This window comes from Diaphorina citri, unplaced genomic scaffold (assembly GCF_000475195.1).
Source record: "Diaphorina citri unplaced genomic scaffold, Diaci psyllid genome assembly version 1.1 scaffold175, whole genome shotgun sequence".
Classification (NCBI taxonomy): Eukaryota; Metazoa; Arthropoda; class Insecta; order Hemiptera; family Psyllidae; genus Diaphorina; species Diaphorina citri.
The window spans coordinates 131,480-146,456 of record NW_007377612.1 but is presented as its reverse complement, the minus strand read 5'-3'; the positions used below and the strand labels follow the sequence as shown (position 1 = coordinate 146,456).

Sequence of the window (14,977 nt, the reverse complement as noted above, 5' to 3'; positions counted from 1 at the left end):
CAATAATACGTATGATCATCAAAATATACCGAACTAAAATGACCATTCCTTATTCTAAACACGGTTTGCGTTTGATATAATAGACCATTTTTAATTAAGTTGAAAACTCCTTTTTCCCTTTGATCCCTGAACTAAAATTCAACTTTGGATACGTAAATCAACTTGAGTTTTTTCGCAAAAGGGTAGGCAATCGAATATTTTATTTCACGGGGCATATAAGAGGATAACCAGCAGGATATTTGAATCAACTTGAGTTTTTTCGCAAAAGGGTAGGCAATCGAATATTTTATTTCACGGGGCATATAAGAGGATAACCAGCAGGATATTTGAGTTTAAAGTAATCTAGTGGTGGTTTAATAGGTTTGAACTCGTGGACTTGACAAGTTACAAGTAATGTCAAATTCAGGTGTTGGCCTTTAATAGAGTAGGAATATTATCCCCATTTTTTCCCGCAAAGTAGTAATCCTAAATCAGTGCCGCGAAATAGTAACTTTTCGGGAAATCAAAGAAGTAAAAAAGAAATAGGAATGTGGTTAATCGATATGGAAAAGAATCATTACAAGGAAAACAATAGGTTTAGAAATTATAATGATTATGTAAAGAGAAAGAAATACAGAAACTTATTGAACCGAAGCGAATACAATAGCCCGTCCCTTATACTATCGTAATAATAAAGGAAGGACGGGCTAAAAAGTAGAGAAAATAGAAAACATTTTAGTTTTATGTGTTTTGTTCTGACCTAGTGACCACATAAATAGTTATGTATCTGCCACGGATATATAATAGGGCTTAAGTTAAGGTCAGTTCTATATCAGTAATTAATTGCTCTTTTCTGGGCTATTTGCTCGCACAATCGTATTTTCCATTTACATCTCGTGCTTTTGGAGCCACTTACACTTTGTCTCTCGGTTTTAGTTTTTGCTTTTCTCTCAACATCTGAACTCTCTATTTTATCTTTCCTATATCTTTACTAGGTAGACATACAAGTATTATTATTTATATAATTTTAAATAAAAGTAAATAGTATTTGTTTTATCTGTTTAACATTTTTAAAACAATTTTAATTTATTTTCTCTTGCACGAAAAACAAAATGAAATCCGGAAGTCTGCAACTCTGCACGCGAAAACTTTTTCGTTTCCTAAAGTCTAAAACAATTATGCTGTCTACAAGGAAATATAATTGGATTATTTATTTATTATGAAATAAATGTCAAATGATGCCTTTTGATTTATTCCTTCTTGGAAAAAGACAGACAAAATTGAAATAAATTGAATTAAATACCTAAGTTTTTTTTTTCTTCTGAAATAATTTATATGAACTCTTTTTTGAAAAGAAATGGAGCAGGCCAAGAATTAAAAGTTTTAATTTCAGAGGCAATGACATTTGTCAATGAATCCTAAACTCTACAAGAAGGGTTATAAAGAGGACAAGATAACAACTTTATCGGGGGACGAGAAGGCAATGACATTTGTCAATGAATCCTAAACTCTACAAGAAGGGTTATAAAGAGGACAAGATAACAACTTTATCGGGGGACGAGAAGGAGGGTGAAAATAAACGGGGAATTTTAAACATTTGGAAATGGAGTCTACAATTTGATGATGAAATTCGAGTCAACATTCGTAGATTTTTTTATTATGATAATTTATTATCATTATTAACTAGCCGAAATCCATCGCTTTCTGCTAGTAAACCCTTAAGGCATGGCCGTTCATGTCACTCATCCATTTAGTGGTCTTGCTGGGCGTTCACGGGAGTGCAAGCAATAAGTTCACAAAGTTTCATAGCAATCGGATGAGCGTTTTGGCCAGGCATAAAGTTCGAAACAAAATGTGTGTCATGCGCAGAAACCAAAACTCGTCGAGCATCGTCACGATCCCCAAAAAAAATGCGTTGCGAAATCTGTCTATTATTTCCAGTTGAAGATATTATTTCACACACCGATATGACGGGTTAACTTCGCTTTCAGAGTGTAGCAAATATTAGCATTATTCATTTAACAAAACTTGGAAACTATTCACGTCAGCCTTTTCTTTCATCTTCCAATCACAATGGAATACCCTAAAGTTTACATTTCAAAAGAAAAACTGATCTCTCTTTTTCTTTTCCATAAACTTTCTGCGACAGGGCCGCAGTTCTGGTGGAACTCTGATGCAGGTTGAATGCAAATTTGCTATAGGTACCCTATACAAGTACGTATACATTATTACGAGTATGATGGGATTTTCCGCTGTGTGCTGCTAATATTTATTTTATTCCTCCTCCTTCTTCTTCTTCGTCTTCTTCTTCTCTTCCTCCTTTTTAGTCCGTCCTTCCTTTATTATTACAATAGTAGTAAAAAGGTATAAGGGACGAACTATTGTATTCGCTTCGAAGGTACCCTATACAAGTACGTATACATTATTACGAGTATGATGGGATTTTCCGCTGTGTGCTGCTAATATTTATTTTATTCCTCCTCCTCCTTCTTCTTCGTCTTATTCTTCTCTTCCTCCTTTTTAGTCCCTCCTTCCTTTATTATTACAATAGTAATAAAAAGGTATAAGGGACGGACTATTGTATTCGCTTCGGTGTCGTCTGTCTGTTCAAGTAACGTGACGTAATGTTAGTGTGTTCCTGCCTTTAGTGTCACAGTTTTTGGTGGATTGTAAGATTTTCCAAATATCTCATTTTATCCACGCACCGAGTGTTTACCTACAGTACGATCACCGATCTTTATAACCATTTTTAGCCCGTCCTTCCTTTATTATTACGATAGTAATAAAAAAAAAGGTATTGTGAACGGGCTATTGTATTCGCTTCGGTATCGTCTTTGTGTGTGTCTGTCTGTCTGTTCCCATAGAAGGACTTGTCCAAACCTGGTCGACCTATATATCAAATTAAAGGTCTTTTTATCAGGAACACGAAAATGGTGGTGCAAATTTTGTCCTAAAAACCATAAAGCCAAAAAACCGAGAAAACTGGTTTTTGGGGGATTTTTTTCACATTTTCTCACACAAATGAGCTCTGATCTTGAAATTTGTCGCGACGACCTATGAACTCAAAGCGAGAAAGTTTTAGATAACACTTCAGTCGTTATTTTAAGACCGGTTTTAGCGTTACCTATGTTAAGCTACGCCGAGGAAGTGATGGGTGACTTAAACATTATATTGGGAATCAAGGGAGAACGGGCTCTAGTCTTGGATACCGCGGATGCCGCGAACTAACCGCGGATATCGCGAACTAACAGCGGATACCACGAACTAACCGCGGATACCGCGAACTCACCGCGGATACCGCGAACAAACCGCGGATATCGCGAACAACCGCGGATACCGCGATCTAACCGCGGATATCGCGAACTAACCGCGGATACAGCGAACAAACATCAACAGTACCACCAATATGAATCACACTCACACAGGCGTTTAATTTTCTGTGCCATCTCATATTCAGTCCTTACCATCAGTGTTCTCAGAACATATGAAGTTCTAGAAACACTCGTACACGCCATTGTTCTGACACTTAATCGCGTACATCAATTTTGTTTACTTCCACATGAACCGTCTCAACAATGCTTTGCAAAGTTTACAAAATGATTAACTTTTTTTTAGAAGGAATAAAATTACAAAATCGATCACGGTACTTAATCTAGGACACCTGAGTTTACATCATACTTTCATAGAAATTATATATACCTACCTATTTTGCTACAAAAAACCGGGGAAATGTAACACAATCAAAGCTAGGTAGGTTATAAAGTTATAATTGCATTCAAAAAGATTGCACTACAAAGTGTAATAAATCATTGCATTTTACTGACCCCTATAACTAAATATTTTGTGTCAAGCTTGGTATAAAATGGAAATTACATACAAGCCTACGTTACCAACAATGAAAAAATTAAAAATAATTGTGTGTACTTACAAGTTTATACTTAATCGCGTACATCAATTTTGTTTACTTCCACATGAACCGTCTCAACAATGCTTTGCAAAGTTTACAAAATGATTAACTTTTTTTAGAAGGAATAAAATTACAAAATCGATCACGGTACTTAATCTAGGACACCTGAGTTTACATCATACTTTCACAGAAATTATATATACCTACCTATTTTGCTACAAAAAACCGGGGATATGTAACACAATCAAAGCTAGGTAGGTTATAAAGTTATAATTGCATTCAAAAAGGTTGCACTACAAAGTGTAATAAATCATTGCATTTTACTGACCCCTATAATTAAATATTTTGTGTCAAGCTTGGTATAAAATGGAAATTACATACAAGCCTACGTTACCAACGATGAAAAAATTAAAAATAATTGTGTGTACTTACAAGTTTACAGCCTGATATGTATATAAATAGAATAATAACATTATTATGGTAGAAAAGTTGATCGTCCTTTTTTTTTCTGGTACCTTTTTAAAAACATTGGAACTCAGAAATATACGTTTATAATACTTACCAGGAAAATGAACTTCGGAATCAACTGTCTTGACGACTGTGATGGGCAGGTAACATGTTAGGAATGACAGGAAAATTACTAGCACCATTTTGGTGATTCGCATATCATTCCTTTTGGCTTTTAGCTCTTTCTGATCTTTTTTGCTCTGGATTTTCGAGGTGTGCCTCCGTAATCGTTTTTCAGAACTGAAATAAAACATGACATTTATAGAGAGCATGGACAAATGAATTCAAAGTTTCAAAATAAACACAACTTGTACTTTTGGGAACAGAGAAATCTGGCACCAAGACAGGAAAATTACTAGCACCATTTTGGTGATTCGCATATCATTCCTTTTGGCTTTTAGCTCTTTCTGATCTTTTTTGCTCTGGATTTTTGAGGTGTGCCTCCGTAATCGTTTTTCAGAACTGAAATAAAACATGACATTTAGCATGGACAAATGAATTCAAAGTTTCAAAATAAACACAACTTGTACTTTTGGGAACAGAGAAATCTGGCACCAACGGAATTTTCATTGACTAATTAGAGTTTGTTAGTCACTATATTTGTTTTCCGGTTTACAACAGGTCTGTTTATAAAGGGAGGTCTAAAGGAATTTAATTTATTTACTAATACAAAAGTAATTTAAAATAAACCTAGTTAATAGGTATTATTTTATCGGACATACAACAGGTCTGTTTATAAAGGGAGGTCTAAAGGAATTTAATTTATTTACTAATACAAAAGTAATTTAAAATAAACCTAGTTAATAGCACCTTGTACTTTATCGGACATAGGTACTTGCATTCTAAAACTTGCGGAGATGAGAAGTTACGGAAGAGAAATATTTATAGCACATTGCATATCTAAAGTAGAAATCAGGCGTTCATACAAATTTTACCCACGATATCAGTATTACAAATTCTCGTTAGAACCCTAGGGCCCTAGGGTATTAGACGATTGTACCTAAGAAGTAGGATGAGAAGTTACGGAAGAGAAATATTTATAGCACATTGCATATCTAAAGTAGAAATCAGGCGTTCATACAAATTTTACCCACGATATTAGCATTACAAATTCTCGTTAGAACCCTAGGGTATTAGACGATTGTACCTAAGAAGTAAATTGAATCTCCAATCATGATATCTCGGTCTTAGAATCAGCCCTGACCAAAGGGCACACAGCGACACATTAACATTTATTATTATTGCCAAATACTACGCTGGATAGCCAAAAGGCCATTTGTATTGTATTTTAAAATTGAGTCATTAAATTTACGAGGACTCGAAAATTGAACTGGTTGGCCAAATTGTAAAAGGGATATTGAATAAAATTAAATTGTTTTGAGGTTCCAGTATAATTATTTTCCATTTTCCAATACTAGGTTGTAGAATTTTATGTTCAACTGCTGCCGACCTTAATGAGAAAAGGGGTTTCACACTTGTCCAGATGAAATTGAACATTTCGTTTCACTACGGTTGAGGGTAAAGGTATAAATAGATACAAACTATACCTACTCGTATTATTATGGATGGTAACCTTTACACTCAAGTTTCTATGAATATACCTAATATCTGCTCTGAATAAAATTATTTTAATCTGTGTTGCTGTAAAATAAGTAGGTAGGTGAATATGACCAATGCTTCTTGAATTTCGTAGTAGGTAGATCCTAGACTCCCAAAGTGAAGGTAACCATAATTTTCGATATAAATCGAGAGTAAAAATCGTATTAACTTAATTTTACGGAAAACCCCTTTTGGTAAGCTTGGTCCTTATGACTGATGGATAATGGGTAAGCTGCCAACAGGGGTTAAACCCCAAAATGGCCAAACATCTTGTAACATTACAATACAAATGACGGACTAATTAACAGAGACGCATTAAATAGTGTAGCTAGTGTAATTTGTTGACCCAAACTGTACGTACCTTTGACAATGATTTATTACGCAGGATGCAGTCGATTTTTCTCGCACATGAGGACAGTTTTGTAGGCGACACGATACTGTTTGTTCATAATGACATATATGATAGGGTTAATACACGCTGACAGGTATAGGAATATGTACGATATGACATGAAGCCCTGAAATCAGAAACAGAAATGCGGTTAATATTTGCTGGATAAATTACCAAATTACCAAATTTTAATTCAAAGGCTACAGTTTTCATCGCCCATGTCAACACTTTAATCTTACAGCAGGTTGTACTGGAATTTCCAATGCCGTACCTAAATACTAAATTTACGGGGCTGTGAACGCTTAAAATTCAGCTGAGTTAATTTATAGGCCTTGCGTTAAATGTGTAGGAGTAGCGAGTAGTACGTATAGGTTTATAGAATTGAGTATAGGTACCAAAGCAGTAGGTATTAAAACGTCCTTTTGTAACTTGTGAAAATCTAGGTATTACCTACAAATTACAGGGTGGTTTAAAATTTAGACCTTAAAATATTCTATGTATTTAGTACAATTTCCTCACCGTTTAGCTACATCCTTTATATTACTGATGGGTGATAAAATCTAGCTTATCTCGTTATTGTGCATAATTTATTCCTAGTATTTCCTGGTATTAGTATATTAAGCTATAAACTGACGTGATAATATAACAAATCGTCGAAACAATGATGCTCTCTCGAAAAAATTAAAATTTTAATTTTATTCCTATTTAAATTATGCCTATTTTACGATTAAATATAAATAGGCAGGTAGTAGGTAGGTATCTAAATAAAATTTCAATAGAGGAGGCTTTGAATTTGAATGTCAAAATGTTCACTAAGCCGGTTTTTCGCCTGAATTGTTATACACCTATATAGTTTGTTTCTTACCTGCGTACGACCCAAAATATTTTGGCATAACACAGAATGATTATGACACAAGGAATTACAAATCCTATCAGGAAGAGAGCCCTTTTGGAGCTTCGCCCATTCTCGTCAGGCAAAATTGAGCAAGTCAGCAGTCTCGTGTCCAGGTCAAAACGGCCTGTGAGGAAGCACAAAATGACAAAAATAGACATAAAATAATAATAATAATAAATTTTTCACTCATACTCGTACATCACATACCTATTTGTTAATTGAATCAAATGCAGGACGTGGGTTAAAATAGTAAATTTTAAATCACGATGTATGTAGATGGTAGATGTCGATTAAAAATGCTCTATAAGTTTTTTTCAAGTTTGTCTCCTAAAGGCCCTTTCCCATTTGTCAGACATAAGTAATTTTATGATTATCCTTTCATACCTATTAGTTCATTTCTATTTTACAAAGATCAAAGAATTACAAAAAAAACTCTGTATTTTTGTTTCTTACCCCATTGACCCGCAAGAGTAGGGATTTGCATTCCAAAGCTGAGTGCATAGCAGAATGCGATCATACAACCAATCCATACAGGTTTGTATATTGTATTGTACATTTGATGATGAGCAATCATGATATATCTGAAATCATAGAAGAAAACAAACCACGGATACCGCGAACTAACCGCGGATATCGCGAACTAACCGCGGATACCGCGAACTAACCGCGGATACCGCGAACTAACCGTGGATATCGCGAACTAACAGCGGATGCCGCGAACTAATCGCGGATATCGCGAACAAACCGAGGATACCGCGAACTAACCACGGATAAAAACGGACATTTAAAAAGGAGACAATGTAACTTCTCTATAAATAAACACAGAGGAATCGATGAGAACCTTCCACATACCGCGAACAAACCGCGGATACCGCGAACTAACCGCGGATATCGCGAACTAACCGCGGATACCGCGAACAAACCGGGGATACCGCGAACTAACCACGGATATCGCGAACTAACAACGGACATTTAAAAAGGAGACAATGTAACTTCTCTGTAAATAAACACAGAGGAATCGATGAGGACCTTCCACTTTTGAAAATTGAAGGGGAAATGAGCAAATGCCTAATAGGAGAAACCTCCCCTCAACCCCCTACATTTCCCCAACCTTCTACTATTATTTTTAGTAGTAGGGGGTCAAGGGGAGGTTTCTTTAAACCTAAATTTTTGTCAGAGCTCATTCTCTCTTCTGATTTCAGGTTGGAAGGTTCTCTGTTCCTGATCCCTCTCTAATATTTCAAATCTTCATCCAAAAACCTTAGAGGTATCTATCTAATATAATGTTTACTTAACTGCCCAATTTTCTTAATAGAGGAAAACCATTTTTGCTGAGGTACCACTTGAACTACGGACAGAAACGCCCCTGGGCGAACTAACCGCGGATACCGCGAACTAACCGCGGATACCGCGAACTAACCGCGGATACCGCGAACTAACCGCGGATATCGCGAACTAACCGCGGATACCGCGAACTCACCGCGGATACCGCGAACTAACCGCGGATATCGCGAACTAACCGCGGATACAGCGAACAAACCGCGGATATCGCGAACTCACCGCGGATACCGCGAACTAACCGCGGATATCACGAACTAACCGCGGATACCGCGAACTAACCGTGGATATCGCGAACTAACAGCGGATGCCGCGAACTAACAGCGGATGCCGCGAACTAATCGCGGATATCGCGAACTAACCGCGGATATCGCGAACAAACCGGGGGTATTGCGAACTAACCACGGATAACAACGGACATTTAAATAGGAGACAATGTAACTTCTCTATAAATAAACACAGAGGAATCGATGAGGACCTTCCACTTTGAAAATTGAAGGGGAAATGAGCAAATGCCTAATAGGAGAAACCTGCCCTCAACCCCCTACATTTCCCCAACCTTCTACTATTATTTTTGGTAGTAGGGGGTCAAGGGGAGGTTTCTTTAAACCTAAATTTTTGTCAGAGCTCATTCTCTCTTCTGACTTCAGGTTGGAAGGTTCTCTGTTCCTGATCCCTCTCTATGATGACTTCAAATATTTCAATGTGGTTTTTGGAATTTTCGGACAAGAGAGAGCACCCAACATAGTACTTTGATTTCCTATGTAACTTTTCATGAAAAATCGATTGATATGCATAATTTATCAAAATTTATTGTTATCCTAACCTACGAGTAAAATTATTCTATTACGTACATCTTTGGGAACACAACTTCTATTTTTAGATCACCCTGTATACAGATTTTAGTCCGTCCTTCCTTTATTATTACAATAGTAATAAAAAGGTACATATAAGAGACGGACTATTGTATTCGCTTTGGTGTCGTCTGTCTATGACTGATCTAATTCACAATCCATTGAATTTATTCTGCTTGGTCTTTTCAAATGTTGATTCTTGTCAAATCTTCATCCATTAAATAGTGTAGCTAGTGTAATTTGTTGACCCAAACTGTACGTACCTTTGACAATGATTTATTACGCAGGATAAATTACCACAACTTCTATTTTTAGATCACCCTGTATACAGATTTTAGTCCGTCCTTCCTTTATTATTACAATAGTAATAAAAAGGTACATATAAGGTGCGGACTATTGTATTCGCTTTGGTGTCGTCTGTCTATGACTGATCTAATTCACAATCCATTGAATTTATTCTGCTTGGTCTTTTCAAATGTTGATTCTTGTCAAATCTTCATCCAAAAACCTTAGAGGTATCTATCTAATATAATGTTTACTTAACTGCCCAATTTTCTTAATAGAGGAAAACCATTTTTGTTGAGGTACCACTTGAACTACGGACACATACGCCCCTGGGTTCTTCAGAAATAGATGCATTTCATTGTTTATAGTTTTCTTCTTCGAACTTTTCTTCCTCCGTTGAAAGTGATTTCCAGCATTCCAAGTTTCCTTTTTGTTCGAGTCAAGACGTCATTGGACTTTCATGTTTTATTTCCCCTGACGTTCTTGTATTTCTCGTTAGTTTTGAATTCTTTGAAACTTGTAAGTTTTATATGGTCCAAATGAAGGTCTATGCCAAATTTGGTGCTTTCCTGACGAAATGCAGCTTTTTTGACGTTGGGCCACCCACTACAATGCAAAATATTTCTCCCTTTCACAGTGGACTTTGAATCTCGTCGAAGTTATACGAGTTCCAAGTGTTGTTGATTCTTGCTTACTGGCGCTATTCGTACATATTAGATTCAAACTTCGATTCTAACTTCCCTGGCAAGTATTAAATTTTTATTTACTGTATGTACCTACATGTCTAACATTTCAACTATTACATACCTACCTGCCTACTTCCCTGTTTCCATGGAAAGTTAGGAGTGGACTTTGAATCTCGTCGAAGTTATACGAGTTCCAAGTGTTGTTGATTCTTGCTTACTGGCGCTATTCGTACATATTAGATTCAATCTTCGATTCTAACTTTCCTGGCAAGTATTAAAATTTTATTTACTGTATGTACATGTGTAACATTTTATCTATTACATACCTACCTGCCTACTTCCCTGTTTCCATGGAAAGTTAGAAACGAGATGCAAATAAAATTCCTCATGAATTTGAATGCACGCCTAGAAACTCATTATGTATGCAATGCGCTAAACATAATCACAAATAAAGATTGAAGCTGCAAAAAGTTTTTGCATCACTTGAATTGATAAGTAGGAAATTATTATTACCTAGGTATTAGGTAGTGTTTTTATTATATTCCCTGCCTAAGCCTTTGACAGTATAATCAAGAGGAAATCTATAATCTGACCTAAACAATATTAGTACCATTTTTTAATCATTATTATTTTAACTTACCTATTAATGGTAATCATCGCAATGCAGGACAAGGAAACTCCTACATTTGAATACTGAATGAAAGGTACAACCGTACAGAGGAACTTTCCATGAATCCATGTCTTGAAATAAAATCTGGTGGTACTAAACGGAATCACTAGAAGGCAGAAGAAAAAATCTGCGATACACAAACTGCAACATAGAAAAGAGAAAGTGATAGTTACAACAATTTGTCAACAGCAATTTACCAGCCTAACAGTGAAAGCTGAAAGTTGGCCTAATAGAAATGTGGATTTTAAAACCATTAATTTTTTTGGGCTAATAGGAAACAATATTAATGTAATTGGACTTCTGGTCTTAACCTCGAAATAAGTCTTTTTTTTCTTCGCCTTTCCCATGTTCGCGTTTTTCGTCAGCCCTCAATCAGCCCCAGGGTGGTCGCTTTTGGGCTGACTGTTCAAGTAACAAAGTCTAAATAAGTAATAATGTATAATATGGCATACCTACAATTCTTTATTCTATTAGAGTAAAAGCCGGTTCACAAATTCCATTATGTAACACCCCAACCACCAATTTGTAATCGAATACTTTTTATACAATTTTATAATCAAACATACAGCAGGCTTTGTTTTTCTCAGCTTATTTCGAAAATTAATCCTAAACATGCAAACACGCTTGAAACAATACAGACGGTGTAAAAAAAATCAGCCTTTAGCCTTTTCTCCTCATAACCTCATAACCATTCACAGACACTGAAAAAGTAGGTAGGGATGTATTTCCTTCGTCTCAAAAAAAAAAAAAAAAAAAAAAAAAAAAAAAAAAAAAAAAACAGGTCAAATATTACGATTTATTATTTGACCATAAAACTTGGGCGGAAAGGAAGGTACAGTGGTATTGGTCAGTTTTACGTTTTATTTCAATCACTGCCCTCATTAGGTATTGAGGCAATAAATATTTCTATTTTTACGATCCATTTTTTTTTTACAAAAAAATCGAGTTATGCCTTTACAAACATTCAAACATAAAAATGTATACAAAGGTTTGGCAAAGGTCGAGCTTTTATATTTTGTGTTTTTTTTTTATTAAATTTATTTATTTAGGTTTATAGCCATTATTTTCAACAAAAAAATATTTTTCTGCTTGTTTCCTTTAATTTTTATTTGAGGAATATTTTTTCGTTTGTTCCTGTAAAATAGGGATCCGATAACTATCATTATTTTTCTGCTTGTTTCCTTTAATTTTTATTTGAGGAATATTTTTTCGTTTGTTCCTGTAAAATAGGGATCCGATAACTATCATTATTAATTTATGTTCTATTATTTCCAACTTCTGGATATCATCTACCACTTATAATTCCCCAATTTTCGGGTACTGGGATAATTCTTACCTCACAATAAAAGCGGCGGCTACATTCCGTATTTTAGGACACCTCAGAAGAGCCACAACAGTTAGACTATTACCAACTACGCCCACGACAGCGATAATAACTGTACATACTGCAGTGATCTTCAGGGTAACATCTGGTAGTGCTAAAATACTGAAATTGATAACAATAAGAAAGCAATAAATTAATAAAATTGAATATTAGAAATATAGAAAAAATCTATGTCAAGCCCATAATCTAAATTTCCTTTATATTCCAGACAAGCTTTACCTCTTATTAATTTTTGTACAAAGTCACAACTTTGGACTGGGGTTGTGATTTTTTTTTTTTTTTTTGTCTGTAGCGTACGACCACTGGATAGGTAGGTCTCTTGCAAAACATTTCCCTTTGTCCTTTGTACAAGGAGGAAAAATGTGTTTCATAACCCCTTCACTCTGCCCTTCTAACATTCCAAATAAAAATATGGAGCCTATTGAATCCTCATAATCTATTGTAAAAAAATGGAATTTATAAAAATACAATACTTATTTATTTTATACTATCTTCTGATATGAACTAAACAAATGAGGGCAGAAAAACACACAAAACTTTCAAACGAGTGTAAAACAAAGAAGGTATGCTACTCGTTTCCGTTTTTCAAAGTAGATAGAACAAAATTTTAAATATAAATTAAATCATAAGTGTAAATATTTGTGAAGAGAAATTCATTCATTCTGTTTTCCCAGAATTATAAAATAATTAAAAAAAGCAGTATCCCGTGCCTCGTGCGGGAGAAATAAAAAAGAAAAACAGGCTTCTTGCCTTTTTAATTTTATGAGACAAACAACAATATTTTCTAGCATTTAGGCACTTGCTACTACTATTTTTATTTCTTTTTTCTTTCAAAAAAACGTTTTGTTTGACCTTTGGGACATAAAAATTCGTAAATTGTTTGTGTTGTACATCTCACCCCAATTTTGGCTCGAATTTTATACTTAATTTTGTGCTGGATAAAATTAAAGCAAATAGTCATAAGAGCAATAGAGGCAGGCAAATTTGTTCATGTCAGGAAAATCTAAACGGGGAAGCATTTAATAAGGTTATAAAATTTCCGCGTAAAAAGTAAGTTGTTCTGTTTTTTATTATGTTAGACAATGCAATCATTTCATAGTAGCAGCATCATAGATCATGAAATGTAATAAAAAATTACACGCAGTCAAAAAAATTTCTTCTTTGCGTCAGTTTTGTGATGTTTAGCGTACAGGGAATACCCATGTCAGTGCCTATATCCTATAATTATACATATGAGGATTATGCTATGCATTCTCTTTAGAATATGACATATACGTACAGAGACCAGACGTCTGAGATCGGAATAAATTCTTATATTTCAAGTTGATCACCGGAAAATTGCAAAAGTAGCTAGCTGTTTTATTAAAATAACGTTTTACCTCGTCGCATTGTAAGCATCAGATTCCATGAGTTTCTGAAACAAAGAAATTGAGGTAATTTTTAACTTGTCCGCACTCAGTTGTACTAAGATAGTAACTGACTCACTGATTGTAGGTAGGTATACACCTACCGGGTTTTATACATGAAAGTTACCCACCTAACTTAGAGTGTAAGATTTCGTACCTGTACCTACCAATTGGTTAGGCACATATTATAATTAATTACAGGGTATAGTAAAAGCATGTGTGTTGAGTTGTTGATTGAAAATAATCTCAATTCGTATTCATAATTTGAATAAAAATTCGTAAATTGTTTGTGTTGTACATCTCACCCCAATTTTGGCTCGAATTTTATACTTAATTTTGTGCTGGATAAAATTAAAGCAAATAGTCATAAGAGCAATAGAGGCAGGCAAATTTGTTCATGTCAGGAAAATCTAAACGGGGAAGCATTTAATAAGGTTATAAAATTTCCGCGTAAAAAGTAAGTTGTTCTGTTTTTTATTATGTTAGACAATGCAATCATTTCATAGTAGCAGCATCATAGATCATGAAATGTAATAAAAAATTACACGCAGTCAAAAAAATTTCTTCTTTGCGTCAGTTTTGTGATGTTTAGCGTACAGGGAATACCCATGTCAGTGCCTATATCCTATAATTATACATATGAGGATTATGCTATGCATTCTCTTTAGAATATGACATATACGTACAGACACTAGACGTCTGAGATCGGAATAAATTCATAAATTTCAAGTTGATCACCGGAAAATTGCAAAAGTAGCTGTTTTATTAAAATAACGTTTTACCTCGTCGCATTGTAAGCATCAGATTCCATGAGTTTCTGAAACAAAGAAATTGAGGTAATTTTTAACTTGTCCGCACTCAGTTGTACTAAGGTACTAACTGACTCACTGATTGTAGGTAGGTATACACCTACCGGGTTTTATATATGAAAGTTACCCACCTAACTACTTAGAGTGTAAGATTTCGTACCTGTACCTACCAATTGGTTAGGCACATATTATAATTAATTACAGGGTATAGTAAAAGCATGAGTCTTGAGTTGTTGACTTGAAAATAATCTCAATTCGTATTCATAAT

The 14,977-nt window shown here is 34.9% G+C and overlaps 1 protein-coding gene across 6 annotated transcripts in view; it reads right to left on the bottom strand.

Annotated features, from left to right (window-relative positions):
- LOC103505448 (G-protein coupled receptor moody-like) overlaps window positions 1-14,977 on the bottom strand; it is a 29,796-nt gene that overhangs the window by 1,562 nt on the left and 13,257 nt on the right. For 5 of the 6 annotated variants that reach the window (XM_017442423.2, XM_026820780.1, XM_017442422.2 and 2 more), the window contains 6 exons: window positions 14,683-14,717; window positions 12,447-12,596; window positions 11,081-11,251; window positions 7,731-7,858; window positions 7,248-7,401; window positions 4,449-4,633 (listed from right to left, as the gene is read on the bottom strand). In XM_017442423.2, coding sequence (XP_017297912.1) covers window positions 4,449-4,633; window positions 7,248-7,401; window positions 7,731-7,858; window positions 11,081-11,251; window positions 12,447-12,596; window positions 14,683-14,711 — 817 coding nt within the window. In that variant the 5' untranslated portion in view covers window positions 14,712-14,717. Of the gene's footprint in view, window positions 1-4,448; window positions 4,634-7,247; window positions 7,402-7,730; window positions 7,859-11,080; window positions 11,252-12,446; window positions 12,597-13,873; window positions 13,909-14,682; window positions 14,718-14,977 lie in introns of those variants that run through there. The other variant, XM_017442424.2, reaches the window with a different exon arrangement.